The 23,519-nt window shown below is 44.9% G+C and overlaps 1 protein-coding gene across 1 annotated transcript in view; it reads right to left on the bottom strand.

The window, feature by feature from the left end:
- Window positions 1-19,838, bottom strand: part of LOC308323288 (microtubule-associated serine/threonine-protein kinase 1-like) — a gene marked incomplete at its 5' end in the record, with an annotated part of 55,144 nt that extends 35,306 nt beyond the window's left edge. The window contains 2 exons of the mRNA XM_080775011.1: window positions 8,960-8,991; window positions 19,800-19,838. Coding sequence (XP_080631137.1) covers window positions 8,960-8,991; window positions 19,800-19,838 — 71 coding nt within the window. The remainder of the gene's footprint in view (window positions 1-8,959; window positions 8,992-19,799) is intronic.
- Between the last annotated feature and the right edge of the window lie 3,681 nt (window positions 19,839-23,519).

Consider the following 23,519-nt stretch of genomic DNA (forward strand, 5'->3'; position numbering starts at 1 on the left):
AATCGCAAAGTAATGCTGCATTTCTACTCCGTCATACCAGAGTGCCGCATGACAGAAAATGCTGATAAAGCTCACAACGTGATGTGATGTTGACGCATTGTAACTAGCTTGTATGCCAGCTATTTCTGGCATGCGATACGCGTCATACAGTGACGAGTAGAAATCAGGCTTAACACTTAACAGTCTTCCACTTTACACTGCGTTCACACTAGCAGCCACAAAGCAACAGGCCACAAGTCAATTTTAACACACACCTTTTTGACACCTGATGTTTTAAACTATTTACCTTCTCTCACTCCCCCACAATTCATGCTCTGTGACTTTTAATTTGTCTGCACAGTGTGGCTTGAGCAACCCTTCAACGGCGACTCGGCATCAATGTAGCTGACCACTCTTGGTGGTTTGGTGGTTGTCACCACTAAAGTGAGTGAACACACCATGGGATACTTAACCACTTGAACTGTCCATCTTTAAGAATGCAATTCAATTCACTGTTTTGTTGTTGGCTCCCCACCATGAACGTGCTCTGTACTTGGACCACAGAGTACATGGAAGCTGACGGCAGCTAGATCTATCGAGTGCCAAGTTCAATTCAACGGCACTGAGGAGCTCAGGGTTTTCAAAAGGAGCTCCTAAGTGAAGCTAAGAGAAAACGGGAAAGGAGCTGGCGAGAAGATCAAAGAGCATCAGAGAGCCATTAGTCAAGGAACTAAACACACAGAACGAACGCCCTTACTGAAAGTGAGGGGAGCTAATGGGAGCATATTGTTCTTCAGCCGTGGATATTGAGAGGAGACCCCTGGGGGGGACGGATAAAGCACTCTCAAATACAAGGCTCTCAGTTTGGGGCCACGGTGCGTTGGCCCCTCCCCTGACAGGTCTGTCTTTATGTGCAGGTTAAGTGTTTGGTAAGTGGGAAGTGGAATGGCACTCGAATGTGCTTATCAAGGAGTGTCTGTGCGCATGTGCGTGCGTGCGTGCGAATGCATGCACACACATGCGCGCGCACGCACACAACAAGTGCAGTTTATCCTCTTGTCTGCAAATGACACCTGAGCCATCACACCTGATGGACCACACTCACGCACACGCACCGTGTCGCACATGCACACTGTGGAGTCTGTCAGGTCTCACCTCAGGGGGAGGGGCGAGTTACCATGACAACCAGGCACGCCCATGGCCGGGTCATAGACTCAGTGTATTATCCCAGAGCAATTCTAAATCAGCTGCGCCTCATTCCGGCCGCCGCCCTGGTTAGCAATTAAGGACAGCCGCAGCCTGTCAGCCGCGCCCTTTATAAACAGCCTGCGCACCTAGCAGTATCAGATCCCTGCTACACACAGACGCTCGCGCAGCATATGCCGTCCACTCGGCGTTGGATGGTAAGTCCACACTCCTCTCACTTATGGACTCTCACGTATGGACTATGTTTATTGTTTGATTGTTTGTATCACCACTCAATTGCTCTCTTATATTCTCACATCACCAGGCTTGTAGGAGTGGGGCTGGAAGCACACGCAGGAGCGTGTGCCCCCCATAGACAAGTATACACGGAGAGCCGCATGCATACTGGAGACCCACCTGGCTCGTATCGGGGACGAGTGCGGAAGACGGGACCCCCGTATGGAAACGGCAGCTCAACAGCTCCATAAGGTCGCAGTAAGACAAACCGTTCACTATCTATCACCCGTGTTATTAAGAAGAGGCACTCATAGTGGCAAATGAGCAGCTAAGGATAATAACGAAGATTGTGAATGAAGGAAGTCACCCTGTCGATGCTAAATGAAGACTGTGAATGAAGAGTGTCACCGTGGTGTTGTACACTGAAGATTGTTGAATGAAGAGAACCCCGTAGAGACTAATGGAAGCTAGCAGGCTCTAGATAAAGTGTCACGTCCACCCTGTGAAAGAAGACAGGCCCGTGTTATGTTTATTTCACCCTTTGAAGAGACTTTAAGTTGGCTTGCGCCGCCAGGCCCGGTGAAAGAAGACCGTTAGAAACTAGAGCGCTTACTTTGTGTTAACCCCCTGACTGCCGTTGTCGTACCGACACGGCCACCCAGTAGATAGAGAGAAATAAGAATATAAATGCTTGTGTATCTTCCTGTTGGCCGAGCCTAAGGGGCCCTCCGTACCATCCCCGCCCGGTACCATACCAAGTACTTTTACTCTAATTACTCACCACCCCGTATCCGAGTACTTCTACTCTAAAGTACTCTTCTGTGCCTTGTGGATAGAGAAAGATACGCACCCCCTTACCTACCTCCGGGGGAGCCTCCTGGCCTCCTCTGGAACCTGGAAAAGAAGAAGAGAAAGAGTTATACAAAGGTCCAGTTGGTAGACTGCCTAGACCGGGTGTCTCAGGCCCCAACTTTGTACTTACCTTGTGCTCTGACCGTATGCTAACATCCCCTCTCATCCTCTGCAGTGACGACTCCCGCCTCGGAGCCGGGACCTCATGCAAAGAATATTACTGTCTGAGTTCTGTTTGTGAAAACTGACTTTGTTTGAACCTGTTGGAGAAATAAAGCAAGGGGCGCCATCGTGTGTCTAACCCCTGAAACTGCACTCTGAGTTATATTTCCCACCCGACCTCCCACAACACGCATGCACGTGCATGCACACATGTGTCCTCATTTTTCTCTCTGTTCTTTCGCTCCACAATCTTCACATTCTGTATTCAGCTCACTCGCCCTCTGCATTAACACAGCACGCACACACATGTGTGGACAAACATGTGTGCTACAAAACATCCCAACGTCCCCTTTGTGAAACCAGAAAAACAAGAAGGAGGATAAAGAAGGATAAAGAGAGAGAGAGAGAGAGAGAGGAAAAAGGAAGGAGGGAGGAGAAGTAAAAGGCGGTCAAAGGCAGCGTGTTTGCCTTCCTTGTGCACGTAACTCGTCAGCTGGTGTCTAACGAAAGGAGAGTTGCTAGATATCCCCCAAGGCCCTGCACAGTGCACATACATGTGCTCATGTACACTCTCTTTCTCCTACACTCCCTCCCTCCTGCTTTTCCACTCTCTGTTGTTTACCTCACTCTATCCTTTTCTTCAGCTCATGCTTTCCTTCCCCCTCGCTCCACATGTCTACAGCTACACACAGGAAACTGTCACTCGGTCCATCTGCACCTGCTGAGCTATACACAACACCTAGGTGACCGCGAGACCAGTTGTTCTCAACGCCGTGGGCTCCAGGGACCCCCAGAGATCTTTGAGGGGGCTCCAGGGGGTCCCAAGCTAAACGACTGACAGTTAGGAATCTTGACTGTTGGGTTGAAAATACATCATCAAATGGGGGTCTGTGGTCTAATATCAAACTGGGTGTCCTTGAAATGAAAATGGTTGAGAATCACTGACGTAGCCTATAACTATTCATAATCCATTAATCTGTCACATTTATAGGCAGTCTTTATGGAGCACAAGTCCTGCACTTTATACAGTGTTGCACAGCTTACACAGTAAAACCTTAGTGTTCATTTAACTCTGAGAGTGTACAAATGGGACCAAATGGACCACAAGGGTCCATTTGGTCCCATTTTGTACATTCTCTGAGTTGAATGTTCCAAAATGTAAATAAAAATAGTTATATACAAATAGATAAATATAGACAGTAGATAGATATACATATACTGTATACAGACAGTACAGTACAATAGAGTCAGACCATACAGGTAGAAATGACTAAGGGGTTTATTAAGACTGCATGTGTTAAAATCACAGGGCATAAAACGGGGGGCGCCATGCGAAATGCTTTGCAAACGGCAACGGTGCACAATTTTAATAGCCGTGTGAATGATGCATCTACCATGTTAGCTGTTAGGATGAATATAAAGCACTGTCATAAATACTCCTGGAATTTCTCACGGCAAGCAGAATGGGCTCAATGAAATAGATCAAAGTTTAATGTTGCAGCTTCATATGTTCACCCATGCAGCAGTCAAAAACAGCAGTCAAAAACATACTTTTTTATAAATACAAAGAGAACAAAGAGAAGGATTCACATGTTGGTGTTGTAAGTAGCACATTATAAATGTTAATATGATACATCACTAAACTTGTTAGTTCATTACGAAAAAAATTCTGTAGGTTGATTTATTTATTTTTTTGCTTTTCTGCCTTAATTGATAGTATCAAGTGGAGATTGACAGGAAAGAGGGAGAGAGAGAAGGGGAGAGACATGCAGCAAAGGTCGTCATGAATCGTAGACATGCACAGAGCAAGTTCAGTCAGGGAACCTCAGTGCAGTTGCTGCCGGCCATTAATTGGGCCGCCTCAGCATCACGCTCTCATTCACATGATTCACTCAGCCAATCACACACTCACTCCATCTTCATACCGGCTACTTTAACCGGAGGTTTGCATTTCTCCTCCTGCTTCCTTTCTTACTGCTGCTGTATCAGCGTGCTGCTGTATACAAACCTGCTGCTCACCCACCTCCAACCCAGCTACCACCTGTCGTTTTGGATCTACTGTTTAGGTATGGGGGATTTAGAGTCCCTATGGTCGGGACTGATGCGTTTGATCTGAGTACCTAAAAAGCAGATCCAATACATCGCCAAACCATAATAAATATATTGTTCATCTTATATTCAATAAATATATATATTCCATCCATTCTTGAGTTGTCCTGACTGAACTATAATAAAAGTGAGACTCCTAATAAGACTGAATCAGCAACAGCTTCCCTCGAGTATTCCTGGGCTCAGGTGCATTGTGGCGAGACACTCCGCCATAATAGGTGCCCCTGCCGAGTCAATTTAATCCCTGACCAGCAATAGAGTGTTAAGTCCCACAGGGGCACTCGGTGTGATGGCCACTACTGCTGCTCCTGGCCACCATTAAGTAACCCCTGTGTTTAACTTTTAATGTCAACTCCACTCTTCAAGCCGCTGAGATTAATGCCAATTCAGTCAATTTCGGCACAGAGGTAGACAGCAAAGTGACTGAAGAAACAGAACATACCACGTACCAGCGATTCAAACAGACTACAAGTACAGGTTTAAAGGTCAGATGCCAACAGTAATATATAATTCTTATACCTGAATTATGAATCTGCCTTTAAATGAATCACACAGTGTTGGTGATTCAGACATACTCACATCCGAGTACACACACTCTATTTTAAGGGAGTGACTGAATTATTTCATGTATTGTTCTCTAAAATGAAGACTTTATTCAAACTACAGCAGATGAACCCATGGTCCTGTCTCAGGATCGATTACAAAGTGCCAGACATGCTATAAAATGTCCTTCAGAGCGATGAAAGGTCCAGCTTTCCCAGCAGCCCCCTCCCCTGATGCTGCCTGCCTGACCCAAACTGGTTTAGTAAGGACGAAAAACATGAATTGATTTTCCCTGCTTCACTCAGGAAATCCTTTAACCTGAAGATTTACCAACAGTGTTACAGTGTCGATTCCTTCAAAATAAGTATAAAAATAAAGCAAATAACCACCGACCCTCAAACTAATGTTCACATTATCATATATCATCAATAATAATATGAATGCTGGAGTATAAATACTGTATATATGTAGAAATGACTTCTCACATGCTTTGCATCGTCCATATCGAGGCTCGGATGCATATATCTTTACTTAAATAATAAAAAGGCACCTAACACATTCTGTGCTTTTAACTCACAACACTTAAATGTAGCTTCAACCTAATACACGCCACTGTATGAGTTTAAGTGTATTAGGTTATGGACACTTACAGTACATCAGCCTAAAAGTATACATCAAACACAAATCACTAAAAAACTGAGTTAGCTTTTGTTGTGGTATGCTACTGTATGCTACTGTGTATGTATGCTGTACTGTACATACAGGCTGACAGCATGAAAGACCTGATATACTGTGAGAGTATCAACCTTTCACAAAAAACTACTCAGAGACTCTGTGGGCACACTCAGCACAACAGGGAAGAAATGTAAAACCTGCCGTGATAGATACGCACACAAACATACGCGCGCGCACACACACACACACACACACACACACACACACACACACACACACACACACACACACACACACACACACACACACACACACACACACACACACACACACACACACACACACACACGTGTGTGTGCGTGCTGACGTTACAAGCCAATCGGACAACATGAGCCTCCTACTAATGTTACGCATCCACTGTGTAGCTGCAAAGAGATACACACACAAGGCACTGGTAAAAGCCAAGTGAAAGCTTGGAAACAGAGAGGTTGAAAGCAAAGCGAGGAAGATAAAAGGATGAATAGACATAACGGCAACTGCCACACCCCACAGTGCAGCGCGGCCCGGCGACCGCCCTGCTCTGGCTGTACCTTTGTGTGCGGCGGAACATGTTGCTGGCGATGGTGCAGCAAGATGTATGTTGCCGTAGATGATGTATAGCTACTGTAGGCGTATGTTGCCGTAGAAGATGGCGTAGCTAGGCGTAGCACCGAGCGACAGCGAATGACGAGGGAGAGCAGTCGGGACGCAGCAGAGTTCCTGTGTCATCGCGAGGCGAGGCTCTCGCTAAGCCCTTAGCCGTGCTCTGGTGTGTGTGAACAGTCTGCTTCTTGGGCAAATGTGGCACCGTACCAGAAGTGTTATAGAGAGAGAGAGGCATGAGGACTGGAGGGACTAGGCACGTAGGGTGGCTCTGTCTTTGACGGCAGAAGGAGGCAGGGAGTTGTACTGTCCCAAGGGCAAAGTGCCATGGCACAGAGGAGATGATTTGTGTTTGTGTGTGTGTGTGTGTGTGTGTGTGTGTGTGTGTGTGTGTGTGTGTGTGTGTGTGTGTGTGTGTTTTATTTCCCTTTGTACGTGTGAGAGATGAAAAGCAACCAAGACATGGGAATGAATAGTCCTTCATCACTGCGGGCAACAGAAACCATGAATGAATGAAGAACAAGGAGGAGGGAATAGCATGAAGGATGTCAGAGAGAGTTGAACTATGATTTATAGATGGGGGTCATGTAGTTGCTATTGCGTAACAGAGTTAGAGCTTGAAAGAACTTGAGCAAAAAAAACTAAAACACACACATGCACACGCACACACAGCACACACATCTTAAACGGTATACACGACAAACACACACACACACATTCAGGCTACACGGCGCGCCCATGAAGAGGAACGTGCGATCAGTGGAATGAACATGAAGCCGTCTCTGATGAGCTCATGGATAATGCATGATTGTCCAGAGACAGAATGAATCCAGCCGGCACTGACTGACGCACAGAGGGCGAGAGTGAGACGAGGGAGAGAGAGAGCCAGGAAAATGGAGAAACAACAGCAGATAGATGGATGGTAAAACACAACATCAACTCAAACACAGAGTGTGTGTGTGTGCGTGTGTGTGTGTGTGTGTGTGTGTGTGTGTGTGTGTGTGTGTGTGTGTGTGTGTGTGGGGGGGGGGGGGGGGGGGGGTTATTCCGTGGCCTCATTTCATGTCTGATCAACTGTGGTTGCTAGAAGTAAAGAGATGGAGAAGAGAAGACGGATAGGGCAGGGAGAGTGGAACTGTCAGAACAAAGAGGGTGTGGATATAGCGGCAGTGGCCAGTGCAAATGTACGCACGCACACGTACTGTACAAGAGATAGCTAAGAGATGAGAACAACACTGCACTGTTTTTATCTACAAAGCCTTACTTAAAAAAATGCCTACATATCTTAGCAGCCTATTACATCACAAAACGGGCCAACATCACACCCGCTCCCAAAACTACCTTATGTTAGAAATCGACATTGTGAATTCCGAATTGGGTATAACAGCCTTTTATTACTATGCACCTCACATGTGGAACTGTCTACAATCAATCTTAAAACTGAACAACATGATTTCACTTGAACGTTTTAAGAGACTTGTAAGGATCCATTTGAGATCCAGCTGTACTTGTTCACTCTAAACTGTTTCTTATCCTGTAATGTGTTTGTGTTTATATTGTATGTTATGTGTACTGTAATCAGGGCGTTATTGAAAAAGAGAGCTTGCTCTCAACTGACCTCCCTGAATAAATAAAGGTTAAAGAAAAGAAAGAATGGTACATGGAAAATGACAAAGATATTCAGAAGGCTTTCTTCAGATATCAATACAAATCCAATGTGGAGTGGGAACTCATTGGCAAAAATACAAATATGACATAGTTTTGCTTTAATAGACCTCAAAATGTGATGTTGTAACAATGTTACTGTAACAATATATATTCTTTCTAAGTGAGTAAAGGCAAATAATAATACAGCTAGAACCGTCAGATAAGTTCAGAAAATGCATCCTTTAAAACAAGAAATAACAAATGTCGCAGATATATCACGATATATATGTCCATATTACTGTCCGTATATTGTCGGTAATAACAAGTTTTTAGTCTTCATGAAAAGTGTTTCATCATCAAATGGGTGAATTATACTTGGTTGTGCTGGTGCTGGTGTCATGCACTGAAAATAGACAAGTCTAATCGCACTGGCAAGTAATTTTTAAAGTAACTTACACTTTAATAAAGAGAGATAAAGAAAAAGGAAAGAAAGATTACCACACAAACTATACTCTGCTCCTCTAAGTTACTAGGGGCGGAGAGAAAGGTGAGGTTGAGAATGAGGAAGATAATCAGAGAGAGGAAGATGAAAGCAACAGGAAGAGAAAAAGCTGACAAATAGAAGTCCTGAGAGAAATTCACTGCCAGAGTCCAACACTCTGCCGGCCTCAACCACAAGAAACCCCTGTAGACTAACTCCCTCTTCAACCGTACTTCTTGAGGATCCCCACAGACCTCCTCAATAGCGTGTCAACATGCAAATCATGTTCAAATGAGCAGGAGCACTGAGCTGCTCTCAGCCCAGGAGGAGAGAGGGGAGGGGAGGAGAGGAGAAACATTCCAAACACATTGTTCTATCCGTATGGAGGTCAGGTCTGACCAGGACAAAGAGAAAAGGGGGGCGTGGAGGGGCTGGGGGACGACTCACCTGCTATTCTTGCGGGGCAGTGGCAGATCCTTCTGGAAGAAAACACAAAGACAAAGAAAAGGAGAAGAGATCAGGTACTGATACAGGTACACCTGGTACAAGTAGACATCTTATTCTGGTACACACGACTTGGCACAGAATATAACAGATAAACATCTCATTCACATAAGAAACAACAAACATTGATCTTTACTGAGGTCACTTATCACCTATAGAGTCAATGCTGCAGAAATAAAAGTCAATATTTATGAGGATGGCTAAGGCATCTCTCTCTCTCTCTCTTTCTCTCTGAATCAAGCTGGACAGAGTGTTCTGTCCATCTCCTGAGCGAAGTGAGTGCAGATGGAAGGAAGGAGAACATTGGCTTATGGCTTGGAAGTGCAGCAGGCATTCTGCACTGCATGAAAGCCAGTACCCATGTCAGCACTGTGCCAGGCATGACTAACAAAACTGAGAGAGAGACAGAGCGAGAGAGACAGAGAGAGAGAGACAGAGAGAGAGAGACAGAGAGAGACAGAGAGAGAGAGAGACAGAGAGAGATAACTGGGGCTTGATTTAGCTTTTTGCCTGGAGCCCTCGCCTTCTAAAGTGTGTGTGAGTGTGTGTGTGTGTGTGTGTGTGTGTGTGTGTGTGTGTGTGTGTGTGTGTGTGTGTGTGTGTGTGTGTGTGTGTGTGTGTGTGTGTGTGAGCTCGCATGCGTGTACTCAATTCCACACTTACAGCATGCAATCACTTATAAAATGGCACTTATGAGACATGACTGCTCAGGCAAATGTTATAATAATATCCCATGCCACTCTCTTTGAGGAAATAGAAAAGAGCTAAGTGCAGGAACCAAGGAGAACAAGAGCATGTAACGGTGAACCGTTTTAAGGTACACTGCAGCATCAAGCAGCCACAGTTCTGAACCATACGTCCTTTCTGTGCCCTTGTGAAAAATATTTTCATGTAAATATTACAATGCTAATGCACAGAGGATTCAGTTAAATACACACAGATTTGGTGAAGAAGGGGAAAGAGTCCTTGGGGATTCTGGTGAACTATAGGGTTTAAGTGGTTAATGTGTTGGCTACTTCACACCCACTCCTGTGACACTGTGGGCCAGCTCAGTCAACATGCTATTAGCATCGATAGCCAGACCACCACGGTCAATGCAATTATTAGATTAACCTTCAGATAGTGTGCAAGGGGTTATGCCTGTATGTGCCTGCTAAAGCGAATGTGTGACGCACATATACGGTATGTGTGTGCAAGTGCATGTGGGAGTGTGCAGGTGCGTGTATGGAAAAACATAAAAAGTTGAGTAAATCATACTCAACTGTTTAAACCGATATATTTTATTCTATAGGATTAAATCTCACCAGAACATACTGTCATTATGTTTCTTACCATGTATCCATCTAAGCTGTCCAGTCCCAAGAAGATTAAAATGACTAAGGAAAGGAGAGTGGTCTCTATATGCACTCTCCTAATAAATAAAGACCATGCAAAGAGAATGACTGGAAACCCCCTCCTTTAACCTGCCGATGGGAAGGCTGGCAGGCTAATCATAGATTAGCTAGTTGTCCAGCTAAGCCCCATGGCTTTACATGTTAGCGGAGACAAATCCCAATTTACAAGGACGAGTGAATATTCACCCTATTGATTGCTCCTTCACTTTGTCCTTCATTGATCAGGCTAATTGACCCTGAGCTATCAGAGCCTGTTAGAAGATGACTTAAAGAGGACATCAGAGGACTAGAAGGGGTAACATCAGAGGACTAGTAGGGGTAACATCAGAGGACTAGAAGGGGTAACATCAGAGGACTAGAAGGGGTAACATCAGAGGACTAGAAGGGGTAACATCAGAGGACTAGAAGGGGTAACATCAGAGGACTAGAAGGGGTAACATCAGAGGACTAGAAGGGGTAACATCAGAGGACTAGTAGGGGTAACATCAGAGGACTAGAAGGGGTAACATCAGAGGACTAGAAGGGGTAACATCAGAGGACTAGTAGGGGTAACATCAGAGGACTAGAAGGGGTAACATCAGAGGACTAGAAGGGGTAACATCAGAGGACTAGTAGGGGTAACATCAGAGGACTAGTAGGGGTAACATCAGAGGACTAGTAGGGGTAACATCAGAGGACTAGTAGGGGTAACATCAGAGGACTAGTAGGGGTAACATCAGAGGACTAGAAGGGGTAACATCAGAGGACTAGAAGGGGTAACATCAGAGGACTAGTAGGGGTAACATCAGAGGACTAGTAGGGGTAACATCAGAGGACTAGTAGGGGTAACATCAGAGGACTAGAAGGGGTAACATCAGAGGACTAGTAGGGGTAACATCAGAGGACTAGAAGGGGTAACATCAGAGGACTAGTAGGGGTAACATCAGAGGACTAGAAGGGGTAACATCAGAGGACTAGTAGGGGTAACATCAGAGGACTAGTAGGGGTAACATCAGAGGACTAGTAGGGGTAACATCAGAGGACTAGTAGGGGTAACATCAGAGGACTAGTAGGGGTAACATCAGAGGACTACCTAGCTAATAGCAATGGAGACATTCACAGAGAGATTCACCCAGAACCGAACAAAGGAAAGGAGAAGATCTACTGTAACAACTGGGAGGTTTACCATCAGACCTAGCAACTAGGCAGAATTTCCACTGTTTGCACAATATCGACGAAGGGCTGTTTTTGCACAGATAGGCCAATTGTGATTACAAAGAATGATAACCAATCAATCTTATCAGTGGAGCAAAAGCAGAACAGAATCCAGGCCTGTAAACGTGTCTGTCTGTCTGTCTGTCTGTCTGTCTGTCTGTCTGTCTGTCTGTCTGTCTGTCTCTCCACCAGGCTCCTTAATGTTCATGCAACTAGACAATAACACATCCTGCACGCACTTCAAACAGCATGCAGCAGCCGCCAATCAGCAGCACAGATATGAAAGAGATGAACCGAGCACGGTCTGACGCATCTGTCTTTACTGTCCCTTGTGTGTCCTCACTGGTCTCTGTCTTTACTGTCCCTTGTGTGTCCTCACTGGTCTCTGTCTTTACTGTCCCTTGTGTGTCCTCACTGGTCTCTCTTTACTGTCTCTTGTGTGTCCTCACTGGTCTGTCTTTACTGTCCCTTGTGTGTCCTCACTGGTCTCTGTCTTTACTGTCCCTTGTGTGTCCTCACTGGTCTCTGTCTTTACTGTCCCTTGTGTGTCCTCACTGGTCTCTCTTTACTGTCTCTTGTGTCCTCACTGGTCTGTCTTTACTGTCCCTTGTGTGTCCTCACTGGTTTCTGTCTTTACTGTCCCTTGTGTGTCCTCACTGGTCTCTCTTTACTGTCTCTTGTGTCCTCACTGGTCTCTCTTTACTGTCTCTTGTGTGTCCTCACTGGTCTGTCTTTACTGTCCCTTGTGTGTCCTCACTGGTCTCTCGTCTGTCTTTACTGTCCCTTGTGTGTCCTCACTGGTCTCTCAAAATAAGTCACGATCTAGAGAAGGAAATGGTGTGACTCATACGTCAGCTGCTGCTTACCTCGTCTCTGAAGCTACATGTGTTTCCTGACCTTGTCTAACACATCTTTTTTTCCCGTCCTTGACCTACATATGATGTTCCACTCTTCCACACTTGAGCCCAAAATAGGGAAGCAAAATAGCAACCCCAGGGTTTATGAAAAGATTTAGCTATTTTATGAAGTGCCATAAATGAGGCTAATCGACTTCTCACTCTGTGGCAAAACGTTTCAGTCTGCAAACATTATTTAAAATAATTTGAAATGCACGTGAGTCTCCCTACTGTAGTAGTAGCCACCACAGGAATATAAATGATATCTGGACAGTCAGGGCAGCTGAATTATGAGTTCCTAAATTAGACTGTCGTTTATTAACCTGAGATGGAATTCCATCTCAAGAATGGAGGAGCTTTACATACAGTACATTAGATAGGACAGTTGTAGGCTAGGTAGGGATTACGCTCATTATAATTTACTAGGCCTATTTTTCTGTGTTAAAATGGGCAGAAAGCAACAAAAAGGGAGACATATGTATGGAAGGCACAGGATGAGAGTTGGCCATAATAGGATGGGATTCAGAGCACAAGTGTCTTTTACAATTTTAATTTCTGAAAAGGTCGCTGAACCAGCACTCGTTTCCTAGTCCGATGTGAACTCCATCAGTGGCCGCATGGTGTAGTGTAGCTACTGGTGGGTGTGCAGTATATATAAGTACTCTGTGACTCACCACAGCAGGAAAATCCAATTTTCATTTTCCGCTGACGTTCATCTCTAATAATAATTTCCACCAAATGAATATACTATCACTCTCAGACTCAATGAAGAGTTAGTGCACATTAGATTATTATTCAAATGATATCCAGCAGCTTCCCTGTCATAATGAGACCTGGCTGCGGTGGATAGATGGCAATTTTCTCCTTAACTCATTATTCTCTTGGGTCGTAATTAGCATGTCAGGCTGCCAAGCTTGTTGCACACCGCATGATCGGGTTTCTCATTTACTGTAAGAACATGCAAGGGGCTTAAAAAGCACCCAAACAGGCGTGTTCAGACGAGGCCCCGCTAATGAAGCCTGATGTTGGCTAAGGGTGACTGAAGACAGATGGGAGCTTCTGTCACCAAAGTGATGCTCCTGCCGAATTACAGATTAGGAAACAAAACAATTGCACGCTATATTTACTCCCTTTCCTGACAGCAGCTCCTGGTAAAGCAGATGGTTTGGGCCAGGCTGCGTGTTTTCCGGGGTGTGAGCTGAATGAGTTTGTGAGTTTGTCAAATTCTTTATGCCCCTGGGTGGGGTTGGCGAAAGAGCCTTTCTGTGTGGAGTTTGCATGTTCTCCCCATGTCCCCTAAGGGTAGGTAATAGGTATACCTAACAAAAAGGGGGGAAAAAAGATTATTTACGCTACTGGTTCTCAACCGCCCCAAATGGACCCTTATGGGTCTTTAACTCTAAGAGTGTACAAATGGAACAAAATGAAGAACCATTCGATTCCACTTCTCAGAGATAATGAACACTGAGGATTTGATAGTGTAGATTGGGGTTCCACTCAGAGATAAAACTGAGGCTTAAATGGATGGCTTAAAATTAAATAATGCATATCAATATGTTGGTACGACATACCAACACCACTTGACTTTGTGCCAGGATCTAATTAGTGTGGAAGGAAGTGCATTTAGCTGGAGTTTAGACCAAGTGCGAAAAGCTGAATGTTGTACTGCTGTTTAGCATGAAACTGCAGATGGCCTATTTCTGTCACTGCCTGTTCACCTTGACAGCAGCAGCAGCACCATTAACATTAACCTCCTACACGTCAGAAATTCTGCCTGGAACTCTCTCTGCCTCATGCTCCGTTTGTGTGTCTGTACGTGTGTGCATGTATTACATGTGTGCGTGTGCTTGCGTACAGTATATACGAATATGAGTTCAAGTGTGACTGTGTGTGTCTCTGATTGAATGCGTTTATGCGTGCGTGAACAGTACATACATGCTCTATACATCTGTGTGTATGTGTGTGTGTGTGTGTGTGTGTGTGTGATATTTGCACACACGCTCTGGTACATGTTTGAACTGGCTTCCTGTGGTGAGTCACCGTCGATGTGGATGCATGCATCATTTATGTTCACTCAACCTAAGGCAAAAAACGTGCAGAGAAGAAAAGCGTTTAAACATAAAACAATCGCTCTACAGACGATCAGGCAAATCAAACATTCAAGCTGAACTTCACAAACCCTCATGTAGACAGCTGTTACAGTGTGTAGTCTCTTCCCTGGGAATACGCAAACCCTGGTGTTATACTGCGAAAGCAATATCCGTGAAAGCGTCAGCAAAAGGCCACGCAGGTGAACCTGTGGGCCACGTCTTAAATCATCTGACCTCCAGATTACTTCCTGTCAGTAAAGCTCTCATAATGACATGGGCAGCAGGTCTCTGACTGGGATCACTTCTGCGGTCATGTTTTAGGTCGACAAGCTTGCTGCTTGCTGGACCGTCCGTCATTCAAGCTCAAGTCATCTACTGTTTCACAGTAAAGTCGTGTCAATTTAACTTTGAGAGAAATGTGCGGGTCTGGTATTTGTAAGGACCCATTTACAGTAGTTACAATTGTAGACAAAGGGTTTAAGTTAGATGATTTGACAGCTTTCTATTCATCATCAATCGCACTATTTATCCAGACAATCACAGCCTTCCACATGGCCAATCGTACATTCATCCATCCATCCATCCATCCATCCAGACTCCTCCATCAATCCGTCCATTAGTCTGACCTTCCATCTATCCACCCATTCCACTCTTCATCATTCATGCATTCATTCATCCAGGCATCCAGAGGGCAAAGAGACTGAAAAAGGGCGCACGCACGCACGCACGCACGCACGCACGCACGCACGCACGCACGCACGCACGCACGCACGCACGCACGCACGCACGCACGCACGCACGCACGCACGTCCTTTCAGGTCCTGTTGGTCTGCACTGCAGGAAGAATGGCCCCTTGTTGTATAATAATGAAAAGGCATTATCCCCGCCAGGCTGCATGCCTACGTACGTACTGCAACGCACCGCCTGGCTGGCCCGATAGCCGGCCGATCATTTAGCAGACATGACAGAGAACAACGGCGAGAAGAAGGGCTGGACGACGGGGATCAATCAAGGAGTATGGCACTGCCAGGCGACAGCCAGTGTGATGCTCATCATTTCCAGCACTGATGGGAGTCGCTGCATGCGCGCTGCCTGACAGATGGAGAGGGCCCAGGGGACAGCGGGGACACAGCACCACATGAGACTGGATGCTAGGAGTGCTACTTGGGCGGCAAACCCCTTCCTTCTTCCTTCAAAGCACACCAGCAAATCATAATATAGTATATAGCATGACACAAGCTTTAGAATAGATGATCATCGTTTAACTGTTAAATGATGATCATCTAATGGTTAAGGAAGGAGGGCACTTATGACCTAATGATACTTTTGTTTAAATGCGGATCACTGGCTTCCTTTAAAATAGGTGTTCACCCACCAACACCCTTTTGTCCTACTCTGTACATACATATATTGTTTTATATATTGTGGTGATTTAGCATTTTGCTGTTATCTTATGTCTATGAATTGAATACATAGGACCCGAATGGAAACAAGAGCGCAAGGGCTTTTTTGGGTGTTATCCTTTTAGACCAAGTGTTTGACTGTACTCGGTTGCCGTTTGCATTTCTGTCTAATAAAGTATTAAAACGAAATGTCTGTTGCAAGGGGAATAAACAGCTGATTTGACTTTAACAAGGCTTGCAAATGTCTCCTATAGCAACACAGTATGTTGAAACTGTCTAGAAAAGGCAACGCACACATGTTCAGGCCGTGGTGTACTGGTGTAGTGGTGATTTTTTTACTGGGGGGCAAAGTATATTTTTAATAACCTCACAAGCATGCGCATGCACAAATGTGCACCGACGTGCTCCTCTGACCAGCATAATTAGTCAACGAAATTTTGATTATTTTGATGTTTCATTGATTTTAGGTAGGCTTACGTGTGCAGAAGTTTGGTTAGAAATTCGTAATTTTTTGATAGGTTTTAATTTAATTTTGTAACTTTTCCAAGGAACGCCTTGATTTATAGAGCATAAGAAAGAAAAACATCAGACCAGTCTGAAGTGAGTGGTGCTGTACTGTACTGTACTGTACTGTACTGTACTGTACTGTACTGTACTGTACTGTACTGTACTGTACTGTACTGTACTGTACTGTACTGTACTTGCCCTCCTCCCTGGCCTGTGTGTGTGTGTGTGTGTGTGTGTGTGTGTGTGTGTGTGTGTGTGTGTGTGCGTGTGCGTGTGTATGTGTGTGTATCATTGCTCGACAGTGCCGTCCAGTGGTTAATCCCACGAGGTGTTTCAGCTGTTCGTTGCGTATATAGGGACACACATAGCTGCAGCTGCGTGTAGAAGTGGCTACTAGCTAGCACCACTCAAAAAGGAATAATAGAATGCATATAGGCTATTAACCTGTAATGGTGGAAAAATCCCTGTCCCTATATCCTGACAATGGCTTGTGAAACGAGTATAATCTTTCACTCCACTGACCTTCGCTAGGACAAACACAATTGAATGGACTGGAGAGCCCAGGCGGGGGTTGGATTGGTGTGAAGTGCCATAAATGGTTAGCTATTGTTTTCCTGAGTAGACTGCCAACAACTAATCTACATACTACATACATAGCTAGTAGGGGTGTAACCATGTATACATTTTAACCCATTTTGGACAGGTCGATTAAAAAAAGGCTTCTAAATCCTAACATTTTTCTGATGTTTCTATATGTCAGTGGTACTCAACCTTTTTCATGTCAAGGAACCCCAGAATTATCTCTATTGGGCCACGGTCACGGACCCCAATCTCAAAATATGTAGTTCCAGGGACCCCCCCCCCCCCAGAAGCAAATATTTTAGTTAAAAATGTTCGCTCTTAAATATGTAAATAATAAAAAATAGCAGACCTACAAGCTCGTATGAGCTTGTAGGTCTGCTATTTTTCAATAGCTAAATTTTAACATAATGTTTGAAACACCAAAAGGGGTTCCCGCCCAAAATGGGTTAACAGCGATACGATACGAATCACAATACATGGTTGACGATACATGGACGATATTGGTTCATTATGGTTTCAATGATTTGAAATCGATAGTTCGATACAGTAAGTATTTAGCAAATACATTAAATATGTGTGAAACTTGTGGATATTAGTGCAGGGTATTTTAAGGGAAAGATTTATTATTATGGATATAAATAAGTAAACAGTGATTCTCTGGTAAATAGATGGACATTGTATTTGAACACATATGGACAAACCCACGCCTTGACATGAACACAAAGAATACACACATTTTTCGATAGACCAATTGTAGCTATATGGAATGGAAAAGTAGCCTAATTAAATTAAACCCATCTTTCTTTTTTTTCTTAGTACTTAGTATTGATAAAATTGTTTTTTTCCATTGCAAAACGATACGATACAAAGTCAAACGATACGATACAATATTTGCTGTTTACATATCGATTTTTAAAATATTAAATATATATATATTATAATATTTTGATACAGTTACTATATCGTTACACCCCTAATAGCTAGCACACCTGACCTACTGTTATATGCAAAGTCAGATGGGTTCTAGTCTCACAAATCAAGTGGAATGCATTCTTGCGTGCACACTTGATCCTTATCCAGAAAGTTGTCATGGCCTAAATACAATTGCTTCATGCTTGCCATTCATTTTGCATTGTTACTCATAGTGCAATAAAGTGCATGATTAAATACTACATGACATCACACTGTTTGTATCAGTAAGTCAATTGTGATGGTCTGTGGAGTCACAGAGTGCAACAGACACAAAGATGTTGGTCTCATGTAAGTCATGCTGAAGCAGTGCATGATGGGTGTGACCCCGACCCCCACCGCAGGGGAGTGGGGTGTGTCACCATATGGCACGAGAGAAAAAGAGAGCTGAGGGGTTACAGCTAACAGCTAGGAAAGAGAGAGAGAGAGAGAGTGTGTCACTGTGTGTGTGTGTGTGTGTGTGTGTGTGTGTGTGTGTGTGTGTGTGCGCGTGCATGTGTGCTTGCGCGTGTCCCTGCGTGCGTGCATGTGTGCTTGCGCGTGTCCCTGCGTGCGTGCATGTGTGCTTGCGCGTGTCCCTGCGTCCGTGCATGTGTGCGACGGTTGGGAAGATGAGGCCCCAGGGAGAGGAAAAACTGTTGAATGAGACGCATTAACACACAATATCACAGACACACAAACATGGAGCAACACAAGGATACAAACATACACACACATACATTATGCGGAAAGACAGTTACACGCACGCACGCACACACACACACACACACACACACACACACACACACACACACACACACACACACACACACACACACACACACTCTGACAGTGAGATGATCACACCACCTCACCTCTAATCCTCCATTCTTTACTCTCTCTTTCTCTCTCTCTCCCACTGTCTCTGCCCACAATAAGGCTCAATGTGCCAGTAAGCCTCCTGTTACATGTAACATGTATAGGCCTACTCACACCTGCCTTCAGGCCTAACGAACCTCACAGACACTCAGCTCGACCTGCAGGGCGCTATTGCTCACTTTACTTTTCTGAATCACACACAGTATGGGGGCAGGGATGGAGAGAGAGAGAGAGAGAGAGAGAGGCTGACCCGTATTTAAGCAGACTGCTCCATAATGGATGAACACGTATATATAGCTGCACCATAATGAACGTGTCACATTAATATGCATGACTGACGATTCATTAGAAATGTTTTTTTTTGTCTATAACAGACCAAGCCTACATACAGTACGAGGCCTAGTATTTCCTAGTGTAGTGACTGACCATCTGGGCTGCCCTGCACTGTATTATCCTATAACACATCACACAGAGGAATCCAGTAGCTAGAGCTACACAGCACAACTTATACAGACAGTGGTATACTCACTGTCTGGTATACCACTGTCATGTATACAGTATACTGTACATGATAGGCTACTGCACTGATTGTCAACCACCAGGGGTCCAACTCCAAATGGACCGTCCATTACAGGTTTGTAACTCTGACAGTGTGCAACTAACCAAATTGTCTGCACCTGTGCCATTTGTACACTCTCAGAGTCAAATCAACCAGGGACTATTTTCCTATCTAAATTGGGGTCCCAGAGATTAAAATGGTATCAAATGGGGGTTTGGGCACTTTGGGGGATTTGCATAATCAAATTAGGGTCCTTGAAATGATAAAAGGTTAAGGTTGAGATTCACTGGGCTTGCTCTGCTGTATACATGTCCAAAATAAACAACCTCACCTGCAGCCTCCGGCGGCGTATAATACCCGAGTCATCCATGACGTGGTGGTGATAGAGCACAGCGGCGGCGAACAGGACCTTCGGTTACTTCGGTACTATTGACCCACCCGGCAGCGATGCGGCATCCACCGGCGGTCGGGTCCACTTCACAGCCTACCTGCACAGCAGCAGCAGTAGCAGTGCTTCGTGGCAAAGCGCGCAGATCGAGTGCGTCCGTCCACTGTCACGTTGAAGAAGAGCCACCTGGTCCCATTCCGTGTTAATTCTGGGCTTTAGTCTTCTGAATATGACAACAGACTAGTACTACAGTCTATGTCGTTATGCGATTATAAACTATGGACCCCTAGGTACATGGTGAAATACTAAAGTGTTGACAGTTGCCCGTTTTGTTGAGGTTTGCGCTCGTTGGTTGTTGGCTCATCGTTGACACAGATCAGCTCCTGTCGACGGTTTCTATATCTATGCTTTGATCCTGACCATCTGACTGTGTTGATACCGCAGGCCTGAAACCAACACTGGTCTGACACGGTACTAACGCGATCTTCGACTATTGGACGTTAGGGAAAGCTTGCGATTTGTGATTCCATTGGTTCTCACACAGTCACACAATAACAGAAAACGGCGAAAACGAGCAAACTAGCTCAGCTGGCTACTTCTACATAAAACAATTCCTCTGTAGGCTCCTCGTCGATCGTTGACATTGCTGCTGATTCGCTGCTGGTGAGGTTCTGTCCCGTCTTGTAGAGTCGTAACATCATCCCCTGGCCTGGTGTCACGGACAACCTTCCAAAACGAACGGTTTCTTTTACTCGTGCAGAACGGGGTATGTTTCATTCATTGTCTCAACAAACCGTCACGTCCTGCTGTAGACGGGCGATAGCAGCAACACGATAGGCTATGTTATGTGTAACCCCTTCCGTTCCGGGGCCTGGCTGGGATTCCCTCCTCTCGCCCCTCCTCCACCAGCATCGGGGCCAGCTGTCCTCTATAGTGAGTCTAGTGAATGGTAGGCTACTTACTGCATTCGGCAATACTCTGTCTGTATACTGTACAACACAACGCAGACATGTTCAGCACCGTGGATAGCGCCACAGAATGGTTGCAGCAGCTTGAAGCTTATTGGATAAAATTATGGCCAATACGCACACGTAATATGTAGAATGGGTACATTTCAAACGAAGGGCAAGCACAATTAAGTCAATAGGCCTACACAAACTGCTACGAGGATAAAACCAGAAAAAGCACTAGTAAAGTTAAAAAAGGGGGGAAAAACGTCTACATTATGAAAAATAGGACGCCTGTGAGAAGTGCTCTGTGAGAGCGGTCTTGAAGGAGTCTAGGGATTCACATTTCTTAATGGCCGTTGGTAGGGCGTTCCACATTTTAGTGGCATAGCTGGATTTAACCGTTTGAGCCGAATCTGGGTTGCACGTTGTTTGTTGAACTCCCTCTGGTGTTGTGATTGTGAAATTGGTTGACATTAAAGCGCAAATAAAATGCATTTTAAAACTGCTTTTAATATTTAATATCATATTGTCGATGTCCCTCAAAGTTATTTCTAATGGTTTGAGCCTCAATCACACTCTGATATAACCAGGCCTTGTCATTTCTTTCTGGACTTTGAAAGCAGTTTTAGCTGCAGTACCACAATGTCCTGAGGTGGTGGGGGTATTTTGGGAAGAATGGGCAGGGGTGAGGTGGGTTCTGGGAGTAAGGCCAAGTAGTACTATGTGTATAGGTCTCCTGTTAGGTTCTTCATGAGGAGATCCTGCACAGGACATTTTTTTGTATTGACTTTTTTTAAATTATTGGTGGCCATTTTATCACAGGAAAGATTTGCCTCCATGCAGGATGGAACATATAGGTGGGTAAATAGTTTGTTATCAGCAAAAGATTCTACCGAGTTCAGAGCTGAGGGCCTTTTCAACATGCAGTTTGTTCCTGTCTGACACCAGCATGTGCCGAGTCATCCACAAACCGGAACAAGTTGCAGTCACAAGCTGATGTCACCCACGCACGCACGCGCACACGCACGCGCACACACACACACACACACACACACACACACACACACACACACACACACACACACACACACACGTTTTAACTGATGTTCCCTCACAATGTGAATCACAAACATATTAAAGAAGCATCACAACGATATACGAGTAGCAAAGGTATGTTTCATGTTTGGTATTTGACCATGAGAACCTGGACATTGCCTGGTGCTTCAGTGAGAACCTGGACATTGCCTGGTGCTTCAGTGAGAACCTGGACATTGCCTGGTGCTTCAGTGACCATGAGAACCTGGACATTGCCTGGTGCTTCAGTGAGAACCTGGACATTGCCTGGTGCCTCAGTGACCATGAGAACCTGGACATTGCCTGGTGCTTCAGTGAGAACCTGGACATTGCCTATGGTGCTTCAGTGACCATGAGAACCTGGACATTGCCTGGTGCTTCAGTGAGAACCTGGACATTGCCTGGTGCTTCAGTGACCATGAGAACCTGGACATTGCCTGGTGCTTCAGTGAGAACCTGGACATTGCCTGGTGCTTCAGTGAGAACCTGGACATTGCCTGGTGCCTCAGTGACCATGAGAACCTGGACATTGCCTGGTGCTTCAGTGAGAACCTGGACATTGCCTATGGTGCTTCAGTGACCATGAGAACCTGGACATTGCCTGGTGCTTCAGTGAGAACCTGGACATTGCCTGGTGCTTCAGTGACCATGAGAACCTGGACATTGCCTGGTGCTTCAGTGCACCTCAGTAAAACACACATTAATGACAACCATGAAAGGAAAAAACAGTCAGCCAATAACAGCACAATAACATAAGTATATGGTATACAAAGACACCCAACCAAAAAAACAGATAAGTTGTGGCATTTTGCCATTACACACCAACATTTTTATTTTATTTTATTTTATTTTATTTTATTTTATTTTATTTTATTTTATTTATCATGATCTGAGAGTAGTGTTGTTAAAAAAGGTCCACACCCCTGATCTGAACCTGGTGGAGTGTGAGAGTGGTACTTTGGTTGAATTTATTTTTCTCCATATATATATTGGGATAGGAGGGTGATGTATAGATAAATTGTATTAGATGAATTTATAGATAGATTATATAATTTATATTTCAATGTACCGGTATGTGGGTCTACTTTTAAATCTGTTGCTGACTGGCTACACACTGGAATGTTTGTGTGTGTGCGTGCGTGTGTGTGTGTGTGTGTGTGTGTGTGCGTGCGTGCGTGCGTGTTTGCATAATAAGACCTGTCCAACACCTTGTTGCTGCTGGGTCACAGTGGACAGGAGTTACATTTTCACTCATAATTTCAGTGATTGACAGATGGATGAGCTCATAGCTAAGCGCTTGCATAACGCCTCATTGAGGATTAGGTCTCATTTTTTATGTAACATATGGCCCGGGCTGCCCACACACACTGCCATGACCTCATCGGACGGGACTCGGCTAGCCTCTGGCTGGCGGTCATGCATGGCTGCGTGGACTCCAAACACGTCCCGCGCTAAAACCTATCCCAAAGCAACCCACCCAAAATGCTTTCTGTCCAAAATTAAAGAACAACAATGGGGGGGGGGGGGGGGGGGGATGAAGAAGCTGTCAGATTGAACTAAAGCCATGTCTATATTGAGCGTAGATTTGAGTAGGCCTGCATTACAACATTTGGGTCCAACCGACTCGACACCGGGCACT

This window comes from Protomyctophum bolini, assembly GCF_963924005.1.
Source record: "Protomyctophum bolini genome assembly, chromosome: 11".
NCBI lineage: Eukaryota > Metazoa > Chordata > Actinopteri > Myctophiformes > Myctophidae > Protomyctophum > Protomyctophum bolini.